General features: G+C 37.1%; 1 protein-coding gene across 5 annotated transcripts in view; it reads right to left on the bottom strand.

The window, feature by feature from the left end:
- The window catches only part of LOC121735773, an 82,744-nt gene that overhangs the window by 13,020 nt on the left and 54,478 nt on the right, over positions 1-15,246 (bottom strand). For all 5 annotated transcript variants that reach the window (XM_042126745.1, XM_042126812.1, XM_042126894.1 and 2 more), the window contains exon 2: positions 3,500-3,782. In XM_042126745.1, coding sequence (XP_041982679.1) covers positions 3,500-3,782 — 283 coding nt within the window. The remainder of the gene's footprint in view (positions 1-3,499; positions 3,783-15,246) is intronic.

Here is a 15,246-nt window from a genome sequence, read left to right as displayed (position 1 = left end):
TTGGACGGCAATATTCGAGGAACTATCGATACTACTACATTGAAATGTAATTTTACATAATATTTAAATGGTATAAACTGTAAGTTTTGATATCTGTGAAAAAAGTCTTGCCGTCCTGGTGCAGTTTGAATATGATCAGTTTTTGGGATCAGTCTCTAGGGTGGGGTAGGATTTGATTCGGAAAAAAGGGGTATAATCTGAATATGAATGTAAAATTAATGAACAAAGGGGTATCGTTGACAAGTCTCCAGTCACTTGCAGTGGAGCTACTCTTTAAATGAAAACAGGAATCACAGACGATACAACAAAACACCACGACACTGAATACACTATAGCTTCGATAATCACTTATTGCATACACGATAATTGCAAAGAGAATCATATGTAGTTACAGGCGAGCGTCAGGCTGACTCATCTGGTAGCATTTGCCAAAAATGTTAATTAACACGTAAACGCGCGCGGAGCTACTCCCACTGACTTCATAGCGACGTTTCACGTTCCATCGTACAACTGTAAATCTTCATTATAAAAGCGTTAACTTCGAGTCGAGATTCAACTTTTACCAGTCCGTCAGCCGAAAGAGTTTACGAAAGAGAAAGAGCCATTTCAAAATTACCTTTAAGGGATTTTTTGTAACTAGCTCATTATGGAAATTTAAATTTTTGGTAACGATAATAATTATATTTGTTGCCGCTGTTACCTAAGAAACAAGAAATAAGACAGGTTTTCTGCGCTAATGTGGTAGGTCTAGTCTGTTTGTATCTAAGCGCCTACTAGATTTCGAGTAATTCATTTTGGATATCACATAATTATTTTTAATATAAGTACATTCAGTTTAGATATCAAGAATTTACATATTACTCTTTTTAATTTATCAAAAAATACTAGCGCTGCAACGGGCACATCGTATATCAAATTTTTAAAGTGGAACGTTATTTTAATTATTCAGAGTCATAAAAACAATGTTTTAACTTGCCTTAAGGGCGAGAGAAATTGAAAATAGGTATTTGAATCAAATTTTTGGTTTGATACCAAAATGGTTTAAGGTATTTTAAATATTGTGCTTTATATATCATATTTTTTAACACTTCGTTATTATATTGGAACTAGGTAAACCGGGAGTCACGGAATAACAAATTGGGGTTTATCCTCGCCTTAAGACGTTTTAGTTTCGACTTTATATTTTATAATATTTGGAATATTTTGCAATAGACTGGTTTTATGTCAGTGATAGTATAGTTAGCATAAAATTTAAAATTTTGAATATAATATGTAATAAACGGTTTATTGTTAGTATATTATTCTAAACAAGGAAATAATAAACATCAAATTTCTGTTTGCTAAAAGGTAACGGAATCAATCAATTTTGATGGGTGTAATATCATCATTCTAAGAGTATTTACTTGGCAAATACAGAACTTCCGTGTCTATAACGTGACGTTATAATATGTTCGCCGCATCCTTGTATGGCCATGGGTCTACAGTCTACACTCTACAACGATATCTTTTTTTAAGATTTTGATATAAAAATGAAAAAAATATAAAAAATTTTAGGGGTCCCATAGGTACAACTGAAACAAAAAAAATTTTTTTTTCATCTAACCTATGCGTGTGGGGTATCTATGAAGTCTTCAAAAATCATATTGAGGTTTCTAATATCATTTTTTTGTAACCTGAATAGTTTGCGAGAGAGACTCTTCCAAAGTGGTAAAATGTGCCCCCCCCCCCCCCCTCCAACTTCATGATAATTGTAAAAAATATATATGATGTACATTACTATAAAAACTACCAACGAAAATTGAGATCTAGCAAGTAGTTTTTTTATACGTCATAAATGGTAAACCTTAATTTAACTTTCATAAAATCAACTGAAATATAAAAATAAATCAAAATAAACCTTATTGCTGCTGCGGAACCCTTCATGGGCGAGTCCAACTCGCACTTGACCGCTTTTTTTATGTAGCAGTCGTTAATAATCTGTACGCGGTAAAAATTGTTTACTAAAATTGGTTTCTACTTGCTTGATTACATTTTATAGAGAAATATTATCTATTTACAATTCGATTTCATTTCTAGGTAATTTCTTACGTAGTTAAGGGTATTATTATCCTTAAAGCGACTATCCTATGACGTCGTCTTGTTTAATTTTCCTCGTAATCTGAGTTATCATTCACACTTCCTTGTTTTGTTGGACCAGAAACTATGTCTGTATCTCGATGTCTCATAACCTCCTAACATTTGTAACATTTGATCACGATAAGTTTTTTTAGGTGGCGAAACAAAATAAGAAAAAAAATCATTATGACAATCTCGTCCCCCCCAAGGCCACAGCTATACATAATATTATATACAGCGTTTACTTTCGCGAGACAGCGTTCGTGAAAGATAACGTGGTGTGGTAACTGATAAGGCAGATGATTGTAAAAGCCAATCTCCTAAACCTACGTCAATCTGTCCGCCGCCTATCGCCGAATTATCGCATTGCTGATTCTGATAGCGGCTACAACTGGAGATAACGCGCAAACTAAACAACGTGTATTTATAGTCTTCACGAATGTCTATTATATGTTTCTATATAATGTATTATGCAAGTTTTCATGTTGTGTTTTTCTTCATAGTGACTTTTTTGATTGTAGCTTTTTTATTGTGATTAAATTTTCTTATGTATATTATGTCTTCTGATTGTTTGCATGTTATGTATCATTGAGATGTTAAATATTTAGATACGTTTGTACTATTCTATTTAAGAACATTAAATTAATTTCTTTGATTTGTGTGGAGTATTATTTATATTTCATGACAATAAAATAGTTTATCTAAAAGACCTCAGACCTTATTTCCATTTATAGAATTAGTAAATATGGAAATCGATAATACTTTTAATGTCTTGTTTTACTGTTGTTTTAAATAGTTAAAAACCTTAGGTACTGTAATAAACTCAAATTCTTCAGGTTCCTATGTATATCAATGAAACGGTGAGGCGACATTTTACTGATAACATTCATGCTACAACATAATTATTGTAAATTGACTGAACCATCGCACGTCATATCGATGCACGATCATGCGGTAGACAGTAGACACTATGGCTATAAAAATGTAAGCGAAACAAACAAGTAACAACACATTGACTTTAAAATACAAAAGCAGTGATATGTGTGTAATATTTATGCGAATCAGTCTGTGGAGGAACATGGAGGGGTGCGGATTAGGGTCGATAGTGGGAGGCTCCAGTACAATCAATTTATAAAATAAAACAAATATATATTTAAACAAATAAGGGACAATATATTTTCAACAAAACAATCAAATGCAGATGGTTTGATTCATTTCCCGGATGGTGCTACGGCGAAAAACATAAATGTACGGTGGTGAAATTCCTGCAACGTGAGTGTGTGGTGCTGAGGATGAGTACTGTGAATAGGCGGGGTTACGTGGGTACGGTGGTGGAGGGTGGGGTGGGGGTTAGTCGACGCGCACAACACAGACGGGGGCTCACCTGCTGACGGGGTCGGACCCCAGGCCGCTGTCGTTACTGTTCTCGCAAGGCTCCGGCGGCCGTAACGCATGACTGTGTGCATAGTGGGCGAGTTTGCCGAATTTGCCGAGGTGCGCGAATTTGCCCGGGTGCACGCCCTTGCCGGGGTGCATGTTCTTGCCGGGGAACATCTTGCCGGCGTGAACCATTTTACCCGGGTGCGCGCGCTTATGCGGCGCGCGCATCACCTTCCTGTGCACGCGCGCGCTCATGGTCGGTGTCGTGGACATAGTCATTTTCATGCCTGCAAACAAAATAATAAACTTATTAAATTGTCACATGCGGTGGTTTATGTTAGTACGGTATACAATCTCAGCCAGTAAAGTTAAATCGTCTAGCTTTTTTTAAATGTTAAATAATTTCGTCTAGCTTTTTTTAAATGTCAGTTACATAGTTCAGAAAAGGGTTTTACTGGTTGAGAATGTAAATTAGGGTAAAATTCTCGGGAGACGGACGTCTCTCAATTCGCAATTTCATAGGTAATATTAGTTTATAATTATCTATATGTTATCAGAGAATCTAATTCGTAAGCAGCTTGAAGATTGTCATAATTTGTTACTATTATGATAGTAATATGATATAAAACTGATATTATGTCATATCATTCCACTGCGTGCCATTACTATGATACGAATTAATTAGATTCACTAAAAGCATGATAATCTATTATGATAGCATATAAAGTTATTGTCATAAAGTATGTACAGCATTAACTTCAAGGTTTAGTAAAGAAAAACCGTACTCACAACCTGGAGCCACCGAGTATGGCTGTGAATAGGGCATAGACGAGGTTTTAAACATAATTACATACTAACAAAAACATAAAAGCCTCGCATTTTTTAAATTCTAAACAGAATAAACTGTCGAGAGAAGTTCGCATTCAGATTCATAACGAAAGTTAGGACTATGAAGCCATGTTCAATTTATTCGCGATCAGCATTCAGAAGTTCAATTAATTAAACTCCTGAAATAAATTGGTCGTAGACACAGGATGCTAGTGATGCTGCAGGTACGTGGTGACTGGTGATGCAGGTGATGCACAGTAATGTGAACTGTGAACTAAATCTGTGTGCGCCGAGTGCCGACGCAAACCGCCGCGCGCCGCGCTAGTTTCCTTTGGCACACACCTCCATATTTACCCGCGATGCTCACAATTATATCAACGTTTACTTGTTTATAAATAAACTATTTCACGATCTCGATAACGTTATTACATGAGCATTGGCTATTGGTTAATTTTATCAAATTCAAACTGTCGCAGAACGTACGGGACGACACGAAAGATGAGAGCAGGCAATGAACTCCAAAGTTATTTGCTCACTTGAAATTTGGTCGCGGTCCTGCTATATCCGATGTCTCGACTAGTGGAAGCTGAGACTCGAAAAAACAATATAAGCATTTCAGTTTATTCTCATTAAAGTCTCTGGTACCCTACTTACATTCCGCAGTATTAAAATTTTATACTGATACTATATTTTGTCTTGATGATACTATATCATTTACAACATAACCGTTTATGTACTCAGATAACATTGAACTGGTCAGTTTGAATAAATAACGCTTGAAACGGATCGTTTAAATATTGAGTACAAAGTATGGCGTTTGGCTGTATCAACTATCAACGTCGTCGCCTTGAGCCTATCACTTGATATTCCCGACGAAACGGGCGCAAAGACAGATGCGATAGAGATCATGGAGATAACCGACTCGGACAGCAATAAACACACGCGTGCCAGCTGAATACTTAGTGGCTGGTCAGTAGGCTCATCACTTGCGTCAAATATGTCACTTCAATAAACTATAAAATTGACTCTATGTCGACGCGCAATGTGCTAATTAACAAGAACAAGCTGTGTGCTGCGCAAACTTATACGCCGCGGCCGCGTGCGGCCTAGGCGTCTATCATCACTACTCACGAAGCTTCGTGCTATGAGACGATACCATTAGACGATACACGCAGATCGTCCAATGCAATGATATCGTCGCAAGCACGAATCACTCTGCACTACGCATGAAAAGAACACATACGACCGCATAATTTTCTGTGTAAACAGCAACAAGTAGGGTTAATGTCACAAAAACAAGTAACCAACGAACCAGTTGCCAAGAAGACACATGAATTGTTAGGCAATTTTGTCATCTATCACCATTCACCGACAGTAGTCCCTCGCCGTCGCGCGCGGTTTGTATGAGCGGCGCGTCTAGTGGACGTTATCGGCCACATCAATCAGGCACTTAATGTACTTCCTAGACGTGACCACAGACATAGCGAGATAACGCCAGAGAGACTATTGACACTAGTGACTGTTGAATTTATACATGCGAACCAGCGTTACCCAGCAAGTAGCACCCTCAAAGATGGAACAAACAACCCAATTAATGATTCCAGGAAAACAGAATTAGGTACTTATTTTAATGAAAATTGGAAAATCCTTAAAATTAGTCTCCGAGTAATCCATCATTTTAACGCCATTACCGCGTACCGGGTGATGGAGTGATCAAATTTAAGCAAATTGAGTTCCAACACTTCCAGCAGATACAATTACCAAATTACATCCTCTGAGCCAAATTGCGGTTAATCGTCGTAATGTCAGCCTCTGAACAACCCACTGGCAAGTGGCTACTGGTTATAAAAACAACGTAAGAAGAGTAATACTACAATAATATTATCTGTAACATAATATATGAAATTCTCTCGCTTGGGTAGCTCGGTATTCATGATTCAGTAGGACATAAATGACATCTGATTTTGAGATGTGATCGTCGATCAGAGGAAGCGATAAAGACCGGCTGTAAAGTTCGTCCTCGCCGATATAATCGCAGAGGTGGGATTTACGACGGCCTCGTAAACTATAGGCGTCGTCTAGCCGACGGCCGGCATAGCGACTAGCAACTGTCGATAGTTGTAAATCATCCCTACTAATATCAAAAGTTTAAAGTATTGTCTGTTACCTCTTAATGCTTAAACTCACTTTGAGAAACGGGAAAGGACATAGGGTAGTTTTTGTTGAAAAAATATTATAGTTTCTGCGCGGTAAACGAAATCTAATCTTGTAGAGGTATATCAATTACCTTAATCATTTCGGTAATTTCAGTCTGGAGGTAGAGACTAGAGACCAATACGAGTGAGCTAAACTGAGTATGAAACATCAAGTGCTAATAAGCTAAATAAAGAATGACGAGAACGCTACATTTTTTAAATTAGGTTTAGGACGGAAACCGAAGATCTAAATTCCATTTTCACAATTTGAATCAAATTAAGTACATATTATTGTAACACTCCTCGAGCCATTCGCCACAGTTAAAAGTAATTAAAGATAATCGGTGATTAAACGATCCCAGCTAATTGTCGGGAGCCGAGATGGGCCATGTCGTTCATGTCGGTCATGTCAGTCATGGCTAAAGGCCATGAGGAGATCGTCGCGTCTGTCTGCATTCTGTACTGCAGCTAACTGCACAAGTACGGTAATGTTATTACATTGTAAAGTATGTCACCATGGCAACGTCCATCGCTATCCCGTCGCACAAAAATGGCCGCTGTCGGTCTCGAGTTGTAACAATTTACTATTATTTATTCAACAAATGAACTTATCGATATAATAAGTACCCAGTAGCCGATTATCAGACCCACTGAATATAAAATTTGGTTAAAATTAGTAAAGCCGTTTCGGAGGAGTACGCGGCCTAACATTGTGACACGAGAATTTTTTATATAAGATTTTATATAGTCACTTCAATAAAATAATACGGGCGAAACACTTTATATGGCAAAGAAACGTTTGCCGGGACAGCTAGTATTAGATAATAAATATATACGTTTCATTTACACATTAATATCGAAATTGGGAAAAGTTGATATTAACTTTCAGGTACTCAGTCAAGATTTGGTGACATCAGTAATAAAATTTTCTAAAAAGGTTAAAGGCGTTAAACAACGCAAAAGTATAACATAGATATAAGCGCCACCAAAAAAGATTTATAATTCTGGACAGACTACTGCAAATTCATAAACAGATTCTTACAATCTCTCCGATTCCCGCAGAGCGGACTGCGGATGGGGTTTTTCCTAAAAAATAAAATTGTGAGGAAAATGCTATTATTATAATTTTATTTCTTATTGTCTTTAAAATACGAAAATCTGCTGATACAAAAAATATTCCACCACTCCACAATTATTAAGTCTCAATAAATAAAACGTGGACCAATTACCACAATCGAACAAAATACAACAATGAAGAAATCCTTCTCACATACTATACTCTATACGTTGAAAACTTTGCTGGAAAATATTTTTGGGCAATGTTCGCGGGGACCTTAAAATTATAACCATAGAAGCGTTAAATTGTGCCGGGCAATGACCTGATCACCTGAAGCAAAATATTATTGAGAAGAGACTTAAACTCAAACCATACCAATATTATAAATTAACACGAAAGTGTGTCTGTCTGTCTGTTACCTCTTCACGCCCAAACCGCTGAACCGATTTTACTGAATACTTTTGATACTTTTTACCCCGAAAAAATGTATGTTTCGCGCGCATATACACATTTTTGGCGCAACGGAATTGCGGGCGTCATCTAATTCCATATAAAGCGACAGTAAGTCATCTTATACAATGTTGTACCAAAAATAGCCGCGCAACGGTAAAAACAAAGAATTACTAAAGTTCAAGAGATTTAAAAACTGTACAAAGTCCGTATAATAGTACCGAAGCAGTGCGAGGGCGAATTTCGCACATAAAAAGAATATTGAAAATCGTAGGAACACTTAAACGAATACTTGCTGCGTAAATATTATTGTTTTTGTATGAAAATCAGCGGAACGTGGCAAAAACTTTATAATCACATCTTGAATACATATTGTATGAGCATAGCTTTACTCGTATGTAGGACGGCCGAACGATTCGATGTTACGTAACCGGCATATTCAACAGTTTATCAAATATTTGAAATTGTAATGGTTCACGTGGACCGCCACGATGCCTAAACCGAATATTAGCATGATTTATGTTAAGCGAAGCTTACGTGGCTGCGTTGTTTGGTTGTACATCGAGACAACAATAGAACTTCTGAAAACTTTTCGAGTAAAATTGCAAGCAGGATTTGTCATAAAGGGGCCAAGTATTTTGTTAGCTAAAAAGGAAACGCACTGATCACAAGCCGTGAGCTAAAATAATTCGCCATTAGAAGAGGAACAGGTACTCGCTAGTCGCTACCAGCCAACACAATGGACAAAATTAAATATTTTACTGTGTAATGTGCATCGCAGAAAGAATCATGGCCAAATTTGTATAGGAGCTGGACTCGACTTTTATTTTTGATGTCCCAAAATAAACTATAGTTAGATTTGGTTGTTCTTATGCTCTAAACATAATTCCGTTTGAGAATTATGTCTAAATAGCCACGATTTTTTATAATAATTAATAACGTTTACAATTATTTTGAGGTTAGACTTAAGAACTACCTTTTTCCCGACTGCGGTGTGGCCTACAAGTGTATATTCGGCGATCTCGTTTCTAATTATTTCAATTTTTCCTAGAGTATTACCCAAATAATAGAACGAATGCGAATGATCGCCGGCTGTCAGAACATAACGAAACTAAAATATATTGATCTTTTTTTTGTGGCTATTTATAGACACATTTCTAATGATTTTCGATGCCTTAAAATATTAGGGAATTTTTGCTACTAATGGCATATCGGGACGCCACCGCCCACCTGGTACGATTTGGCCATTGTTCTTTAAAATTCAACTATTTGTTTACTTTTCAACTGTTTTTTTCTGTTATATATGTGTGCATCCTAGTATGTTTTTTTTTGTTTTCGTCTTTATTGGTGTATGTGTGCTTGTGTATTGCAGTGTACTGTGAATTTGATGTCGAATAAATGTGTATTATTATTATTATTTGTGGTATGGTAAAAATATATAATAATAATAATAAAAAAACGGTCAAGTGCGAGAAGGACTCGCGAGTCGCGCACTAAGCCCCCCATAAATTTAATTTTTATATGGTTTGTATTTGTTGTTATAGCGGCAACAGAATACATATTATGTACTCACTCTGTAAAAATTTTAGAAGCCTAGCTATAGCCGTTCCTTAGATACAACCTGGAGACATAGACGGTACAGCGAAGGGCAGTTTGGGCGAATAGGTATAATATATTCGACATAATAATAATTCTGTCTACTCTGCCGGCGGTGTTTGTAAATATTGCTCGCAAACGACACGCATAATATATATCCAAGTTTCAATAAAATCGGTGCGAACAGACAACACAAGTAACAAGAAAGTCACAAAATTTACATTTCAATTTATTCAATTCATGCATCTGTGCTGCCATGAAAGTCAATCCGAAGTTACTACTTCGGATTGACTTAATATAGTCGGTTTTATATTCATCGTATACACTGTGTTCATAAATAATTACATATATTAATTTTATACATAATGGCAGAGCTGCGTGTCGATTCAGGAGCGATCTCTATAATCTTAATGATGAATCTACTACAGAAGACGTTGCAATACATTCAAAATAGGGTTGTTGAGGAAGTGATTATGAGGAAGAGGAGGAGGAAGAGGAATTGTCACGCGCAAATTTAGAGGATGCGGATGAGGAAGAGGATATTTTTTGAGGAAGAGGATGCGGATGAGGAAGCGGATGAGGAATGGGATGATAGGAAATTATAAATACTAGCGGACCCAAACCTTTGTCCAGTCTGTACATAACTAGGTACATACATTACACAAAAAATAATTAAAACGGCATTTTCCAGTGGACCAAACTATGAATCTAAACCATTCTCAAAACACATACAATAAAGAATCGTCATAATCGGTCCAGCAGTTAAGGAGGAGCTCAGTAACATACACAACACACGCACACAAAAATAATCGGACAAGTGCGAGTCGGACTCGCGCACGAAGGATTCCGTACCGAAACCGTACAAAAAAAATAGGCCAAAAATTGTGTTTTTGTATGGGTTTTATTTTATTTTAATATTATTATTAATCATTAAAGTACACATACAATTAAGGACTTTGTCAAAATTTCAAGTGCGTACCTCTTGCGATTATTGATTACGAGCAAAAAGGCCAAAAAATAAAGTTTGTTGTATGGGAGCCCCCCTTAAATATTAATTTAATTTTGTTTTAGTGTTTGTTGTTATAGCGGCAACAATAATACACAATCTGTGAAAATTTCAGAAGGCTAGCTATAGCCGTTCTTGAGATACAGCCTGGAGACAGACAGCCAGACGGACAAGTATCAAAGTCTCAGTAATACTTAATAGTACTTGTACTATTATCTATTCTGTGCTAATAGAGTCCCGTTTTTTCCCTTTGGGCACGAAACCCCAAAAAAAATGAGTGAATGATACAATTCAAATGGCGTGCCATGATTGGATACGCGACGTGCATGTGGAGTGAAATTCATCATAAATTCCTCTTAAATTTTGAGGAAGCGATAGCGGAAGAGGATTTTTTTATTTTTTATTTATGAGGATGCGGTAACGGTTGAGGAACCCAAAATATTGCGGAACTTCCACATTATGAGGAAGCGGAAGAGGAATCCTCAGCAACCCTAATTCAAAACTCTCTATATATTTAAACTGTTTATACCCTTAAAATAAGAGGTGAAGGCTGTTTGATGCATCTACGGAGTTGTTTTGACAGTTGACCCAGAATATTTTATTATGTAGAGCTTTGGTGTGGTTGGAACTTGGAGCTATACGCAGCGATGCAGGGGACATAGCTGTGTATCGTTCGTTTTGACTTACTATGTTAAGGCAAACTTGACAAGTGAACCTGTGCCGTGCCAATTAGTATCGCTGCCAGTCCAGCCCACGCCGTTGTGCACTGGCTATGCAAATTTTGATCGGACCGATTAATCAGATACGCAAAGTTCGGTGACCCATCACCCTTCGTCTATGAATAAACCTGTCAGTCTCGAACGAGACGAAGGAATAAGTAATGAACGTCATCTAAGTCTAGGTCTAAGAGACCATCGACTATCTTCGCCACGTAAATGGTTAAAAAAGAAACATAGAATAAGAAGAAGTCATAGAAAAATCTGATCTTGATGATGTCAACGTGTCTTCCAAAAATGACCTGAAAGCGGAAATAACATCACGGACGAAGATCTAGCTAGGAACAAAAAGCTCAAATTCATCTTTCTTGTAAAAACATAAGTAAGTAACTGACACGATGTAACCACATAAGAAAATATATTTTGTTTAACTGCACGAAGAAACAGGCAATGTAGATACACAACATTACACGAAGAACGCGGACAAATAGAACGGCAGCAAATTGCAACTGTAATGTTTGAACTGCGTGTTGATAAGACGAGGCAAACACATGGACAAGTGGGTCAGGGCGACGGCGATAGGGCGTCGGGGGCACGAGGGGGCGAGGGGCGCAGACCCGCATGCACAGATTTTAGAAGTAAGAGATATTATGTTACAGAGCCTGTCACATGTCGCCAAATCCTGCCCATATGGGCACAAATTGTCAGTCGTATGTCAATCACTCCACGGCAAACACGTTTTCACTACGCCGTAAATTGCGAACAAAATGCTGACTTGTGCTATAATTACCTACAAAAATTGCAGCGATACTGTGAATTTCAAAAATAGCGGGATCACCTATCACAGCCAACTGTAATTTATACGACTTTTTAATTTAAAAATCAATTATTCTTCACGAAAAATATTCTTCACAAAAATGTTCGGTGAACTATCAAACTAAGGCACTAGTGGTGTGGTGTGATGCAGATTTTGGTATCGATATTTTTATCGACATTTTTTGTGCGGTTGCGTTATTATCTACATTAATATTATGAAGCTGAAGAGTTTGTTTGTTTGAACGCGCTAATCTCAGGAACTACTAGTCCGATTTGAAATTTTGAAGTATTCTTTCAGAGTTAGATAGCTCATAGCCAAGAAACAGAGGAAAATTTATACTAATATTATAAATGCGAAAGTATCTCTGTTTGTCTGTCTGTCTATCTGTCTCGCTTTCACGCCAAAACTACTGAACCGATTGTAATGAAATTTTGTACACAGATAGTCTAAAGCCTGAGAAAGTACATAGGCTACTTTTTAACTGGAAAAAGGCTTGTAAGGGGATGCAAATGCGTAAATTTGTTCAAATTAACTTAGTTCCAAAACTCATAACAGATGCTGCCAAGAGTCACCTAGATCGCGCTATCGCTTGCTCATATGTATTTTAGGGTTGTTGAGGAAGTGATTATGAGGAAGAGGAGGAGGAAGAGGAATTGTCACGCGCAAATTTTGAGGATGCGGATGAGGAAGAGGATATTTTATGAGGAAGAGGATGCGGATGAGGAAGCGGAAGAGGAAGCGGATGAGGAAGAGGAAGATAGAAAATTATAAATACTAGCGGACCCAACCCAAACTTTTGTCCTGTTTGTACTTTGTACATAACGTACTAGGTACATACATTACACAAAAATTAATTAAAAGGGCATTTTCCAGTGAACCAAACTATGAATCTAAATTCTAAACCATTCTCAAAACACACACAATAAAGAATCATCAAAATCAGTCTAGCAATAAGGGCCGCGCTACATCGGAATGACAGCGGCGAGGCGAGCCGAGGGTTGCAAAATTACGTAATTTTACCGAAAACGCTGGTAAAATACGCGTATTTTACGGTAATTTATATATATTACGGTAAAATTACCGGCTACGTATGTATGCGAAAAGTATAGCGGGGGGTGAGAAGAGCGAGTAGTTGCAAGTTGCAACTTGCAACATACTTACGTTCGGCGGGGCTAAAATTGGAAGAATCATGATATGAATCATAATATGATTCATTTTTCTAAAATCGCAAAATGCAACTCTGCTTGCAATTGTTTTGACTGACTGCACTATACGTGCATTTAGTAAATTATGCCACGAAATCAAGCAAAAGTGTGGGATTATTTCCAAGTGCTAAGTGAACATGACAAAAGGAAACATGTGATGTGTATATTTTGTAATACGGAGTACAAAAATGCTAATGCTACTCGGATGACAGAACATTTTGAGAAGTGTAAAAAGTGTCCTAATGATGTTAAATTATTATTTATTAGTTATTTTTGCATAATAGTCATACGTTCAATGCCTTGGTAGTTATCCAGTTCATGAGAAATGAATTTACAGAACATAAGATTATTAAGTCTTATGTTTTCACCAACTTCAGTATTATTAGTCTGGACATATACATTTTGACTATTTCTTTTTTAAAGAAGACTGCAATTATTACTAACTAAAAAGGTAAAATACGATTTAAACTCTTGTTAAATTGAATTTTACCCAATTTTACCGTAATTTACGTAATTTATTTATATTTTACGTAAAATATGGTAAAAAACCGAATTTTACGAAAGTAATATTACCGCTTTACATCCCTCGGAGCGCTTTCAGTGTCATATATATGACTAGCTGTTGCCCGCGACTTCATCCGCGTTAACATAGTATAATAACAAAGTAGGATAGTTTTCTCCTTTTTGTTTTTGAGGTTCCTTATACAAAGGGTAAAAACGGACCCTATTTAAGCAAACGTTAAACGCAAACGTCAATAAACTTTCATGTTTCTAACTCAAGAAGTGACGGACTTTCATTGCAACTTTCCACCCCTATTTCACCCCCTTGGGGGTAGAATTTTCAAAAACGCTTAAACACGTATCCAATCATTTTTTATCAGTAACCCAAACATAAAATTTCATGTTTCTAACTCAAGAAATAACGGAGTTTCATTCAAACTTTCAACCCCAATTTCACCCCGTTAAGGGTAAAATTTCCAAAAACGCTTAAATACGTATCCATTCATTTTTAATCAGTAACCCAAAAATAAAGTTTCATGTTTCTAACTCAAGAAATGACGGACTTTCATTAAAACTTTCAACCCTTATTTCACCCCCTTCGGGGTAAAATTTTCAAAATTCCTTCCTTAGTGGGTGTCTACTTAATAAAACAACCCTATTCACCAAATTTCGTGGCTGTAACTTTTACAGTTTTTGCTCAGCGATGATGAATCAGTCAGTCAGTCAGTCAGGACATGTAATTTTATAAGTATAAGATTTTAAACTTTATCTTCATTATTGTAATACATAGTACCGCTTGAGAAGTCTACGGCCGCCCGTGGCCGCTGTACTATGTATTACAAAAATGAAGATAAAGTTTAAAATCTTATGACACTGAAAGTGCTCGCGTCGCCGCTGCCATTCTGGTGTGTCGCGGCCCTTAGGCTGTTTAGACACACGCCGCAGCGGCGCCGCTGCAATACTCATCTTTGCCCTCAGGGTGCGGTGCGGCACCGCTCCGGCGCCGCGCCGCCGCGCCAGAGCGTGATTGGATACACGACGCGCATGCGCAGTGTAATTCCTCATAAATTCCTCTTAAATTTTGAGGAAGCGATAGCGGAAGAGGAATTTTTATTTTTATTTATGAGGAATGCGGTAACGGTTGAGGAACCCAAAATATTGCGGAACTTCCTCATTATGAGGAAGCGGAAGAGGAATCCTCAGCAACCCTAATGTATTTCTATAAGAAGTATTACCATGTTAAGTTAAGTTTTTCGATTCTTTCGATTGTTATACACGTTATTAATTAATAACTCACCTACCAACTTAGATATCAGAAACAACAGCGCTAAAACTACTGAACCGATTGTAATGAAATTTTGTACACAGATAGTCTAAAGC

This window comes from Aricia agestis, chromosome 1, assembly GCF_905147365.1.
Source record: "Aricia agestis chromosome 1, ilAriAges1.1, whole genome shotgun sequence".
Lineage (NCBI taxonomy): Eukaryota > Metazoa > Arthropoda > Insecta > Lepidoptera > Lycaenidae > Aricia > Aricia agestis.
This window is presented reverse-complemented; position numbering and strand designations above follow the sequence as displayed.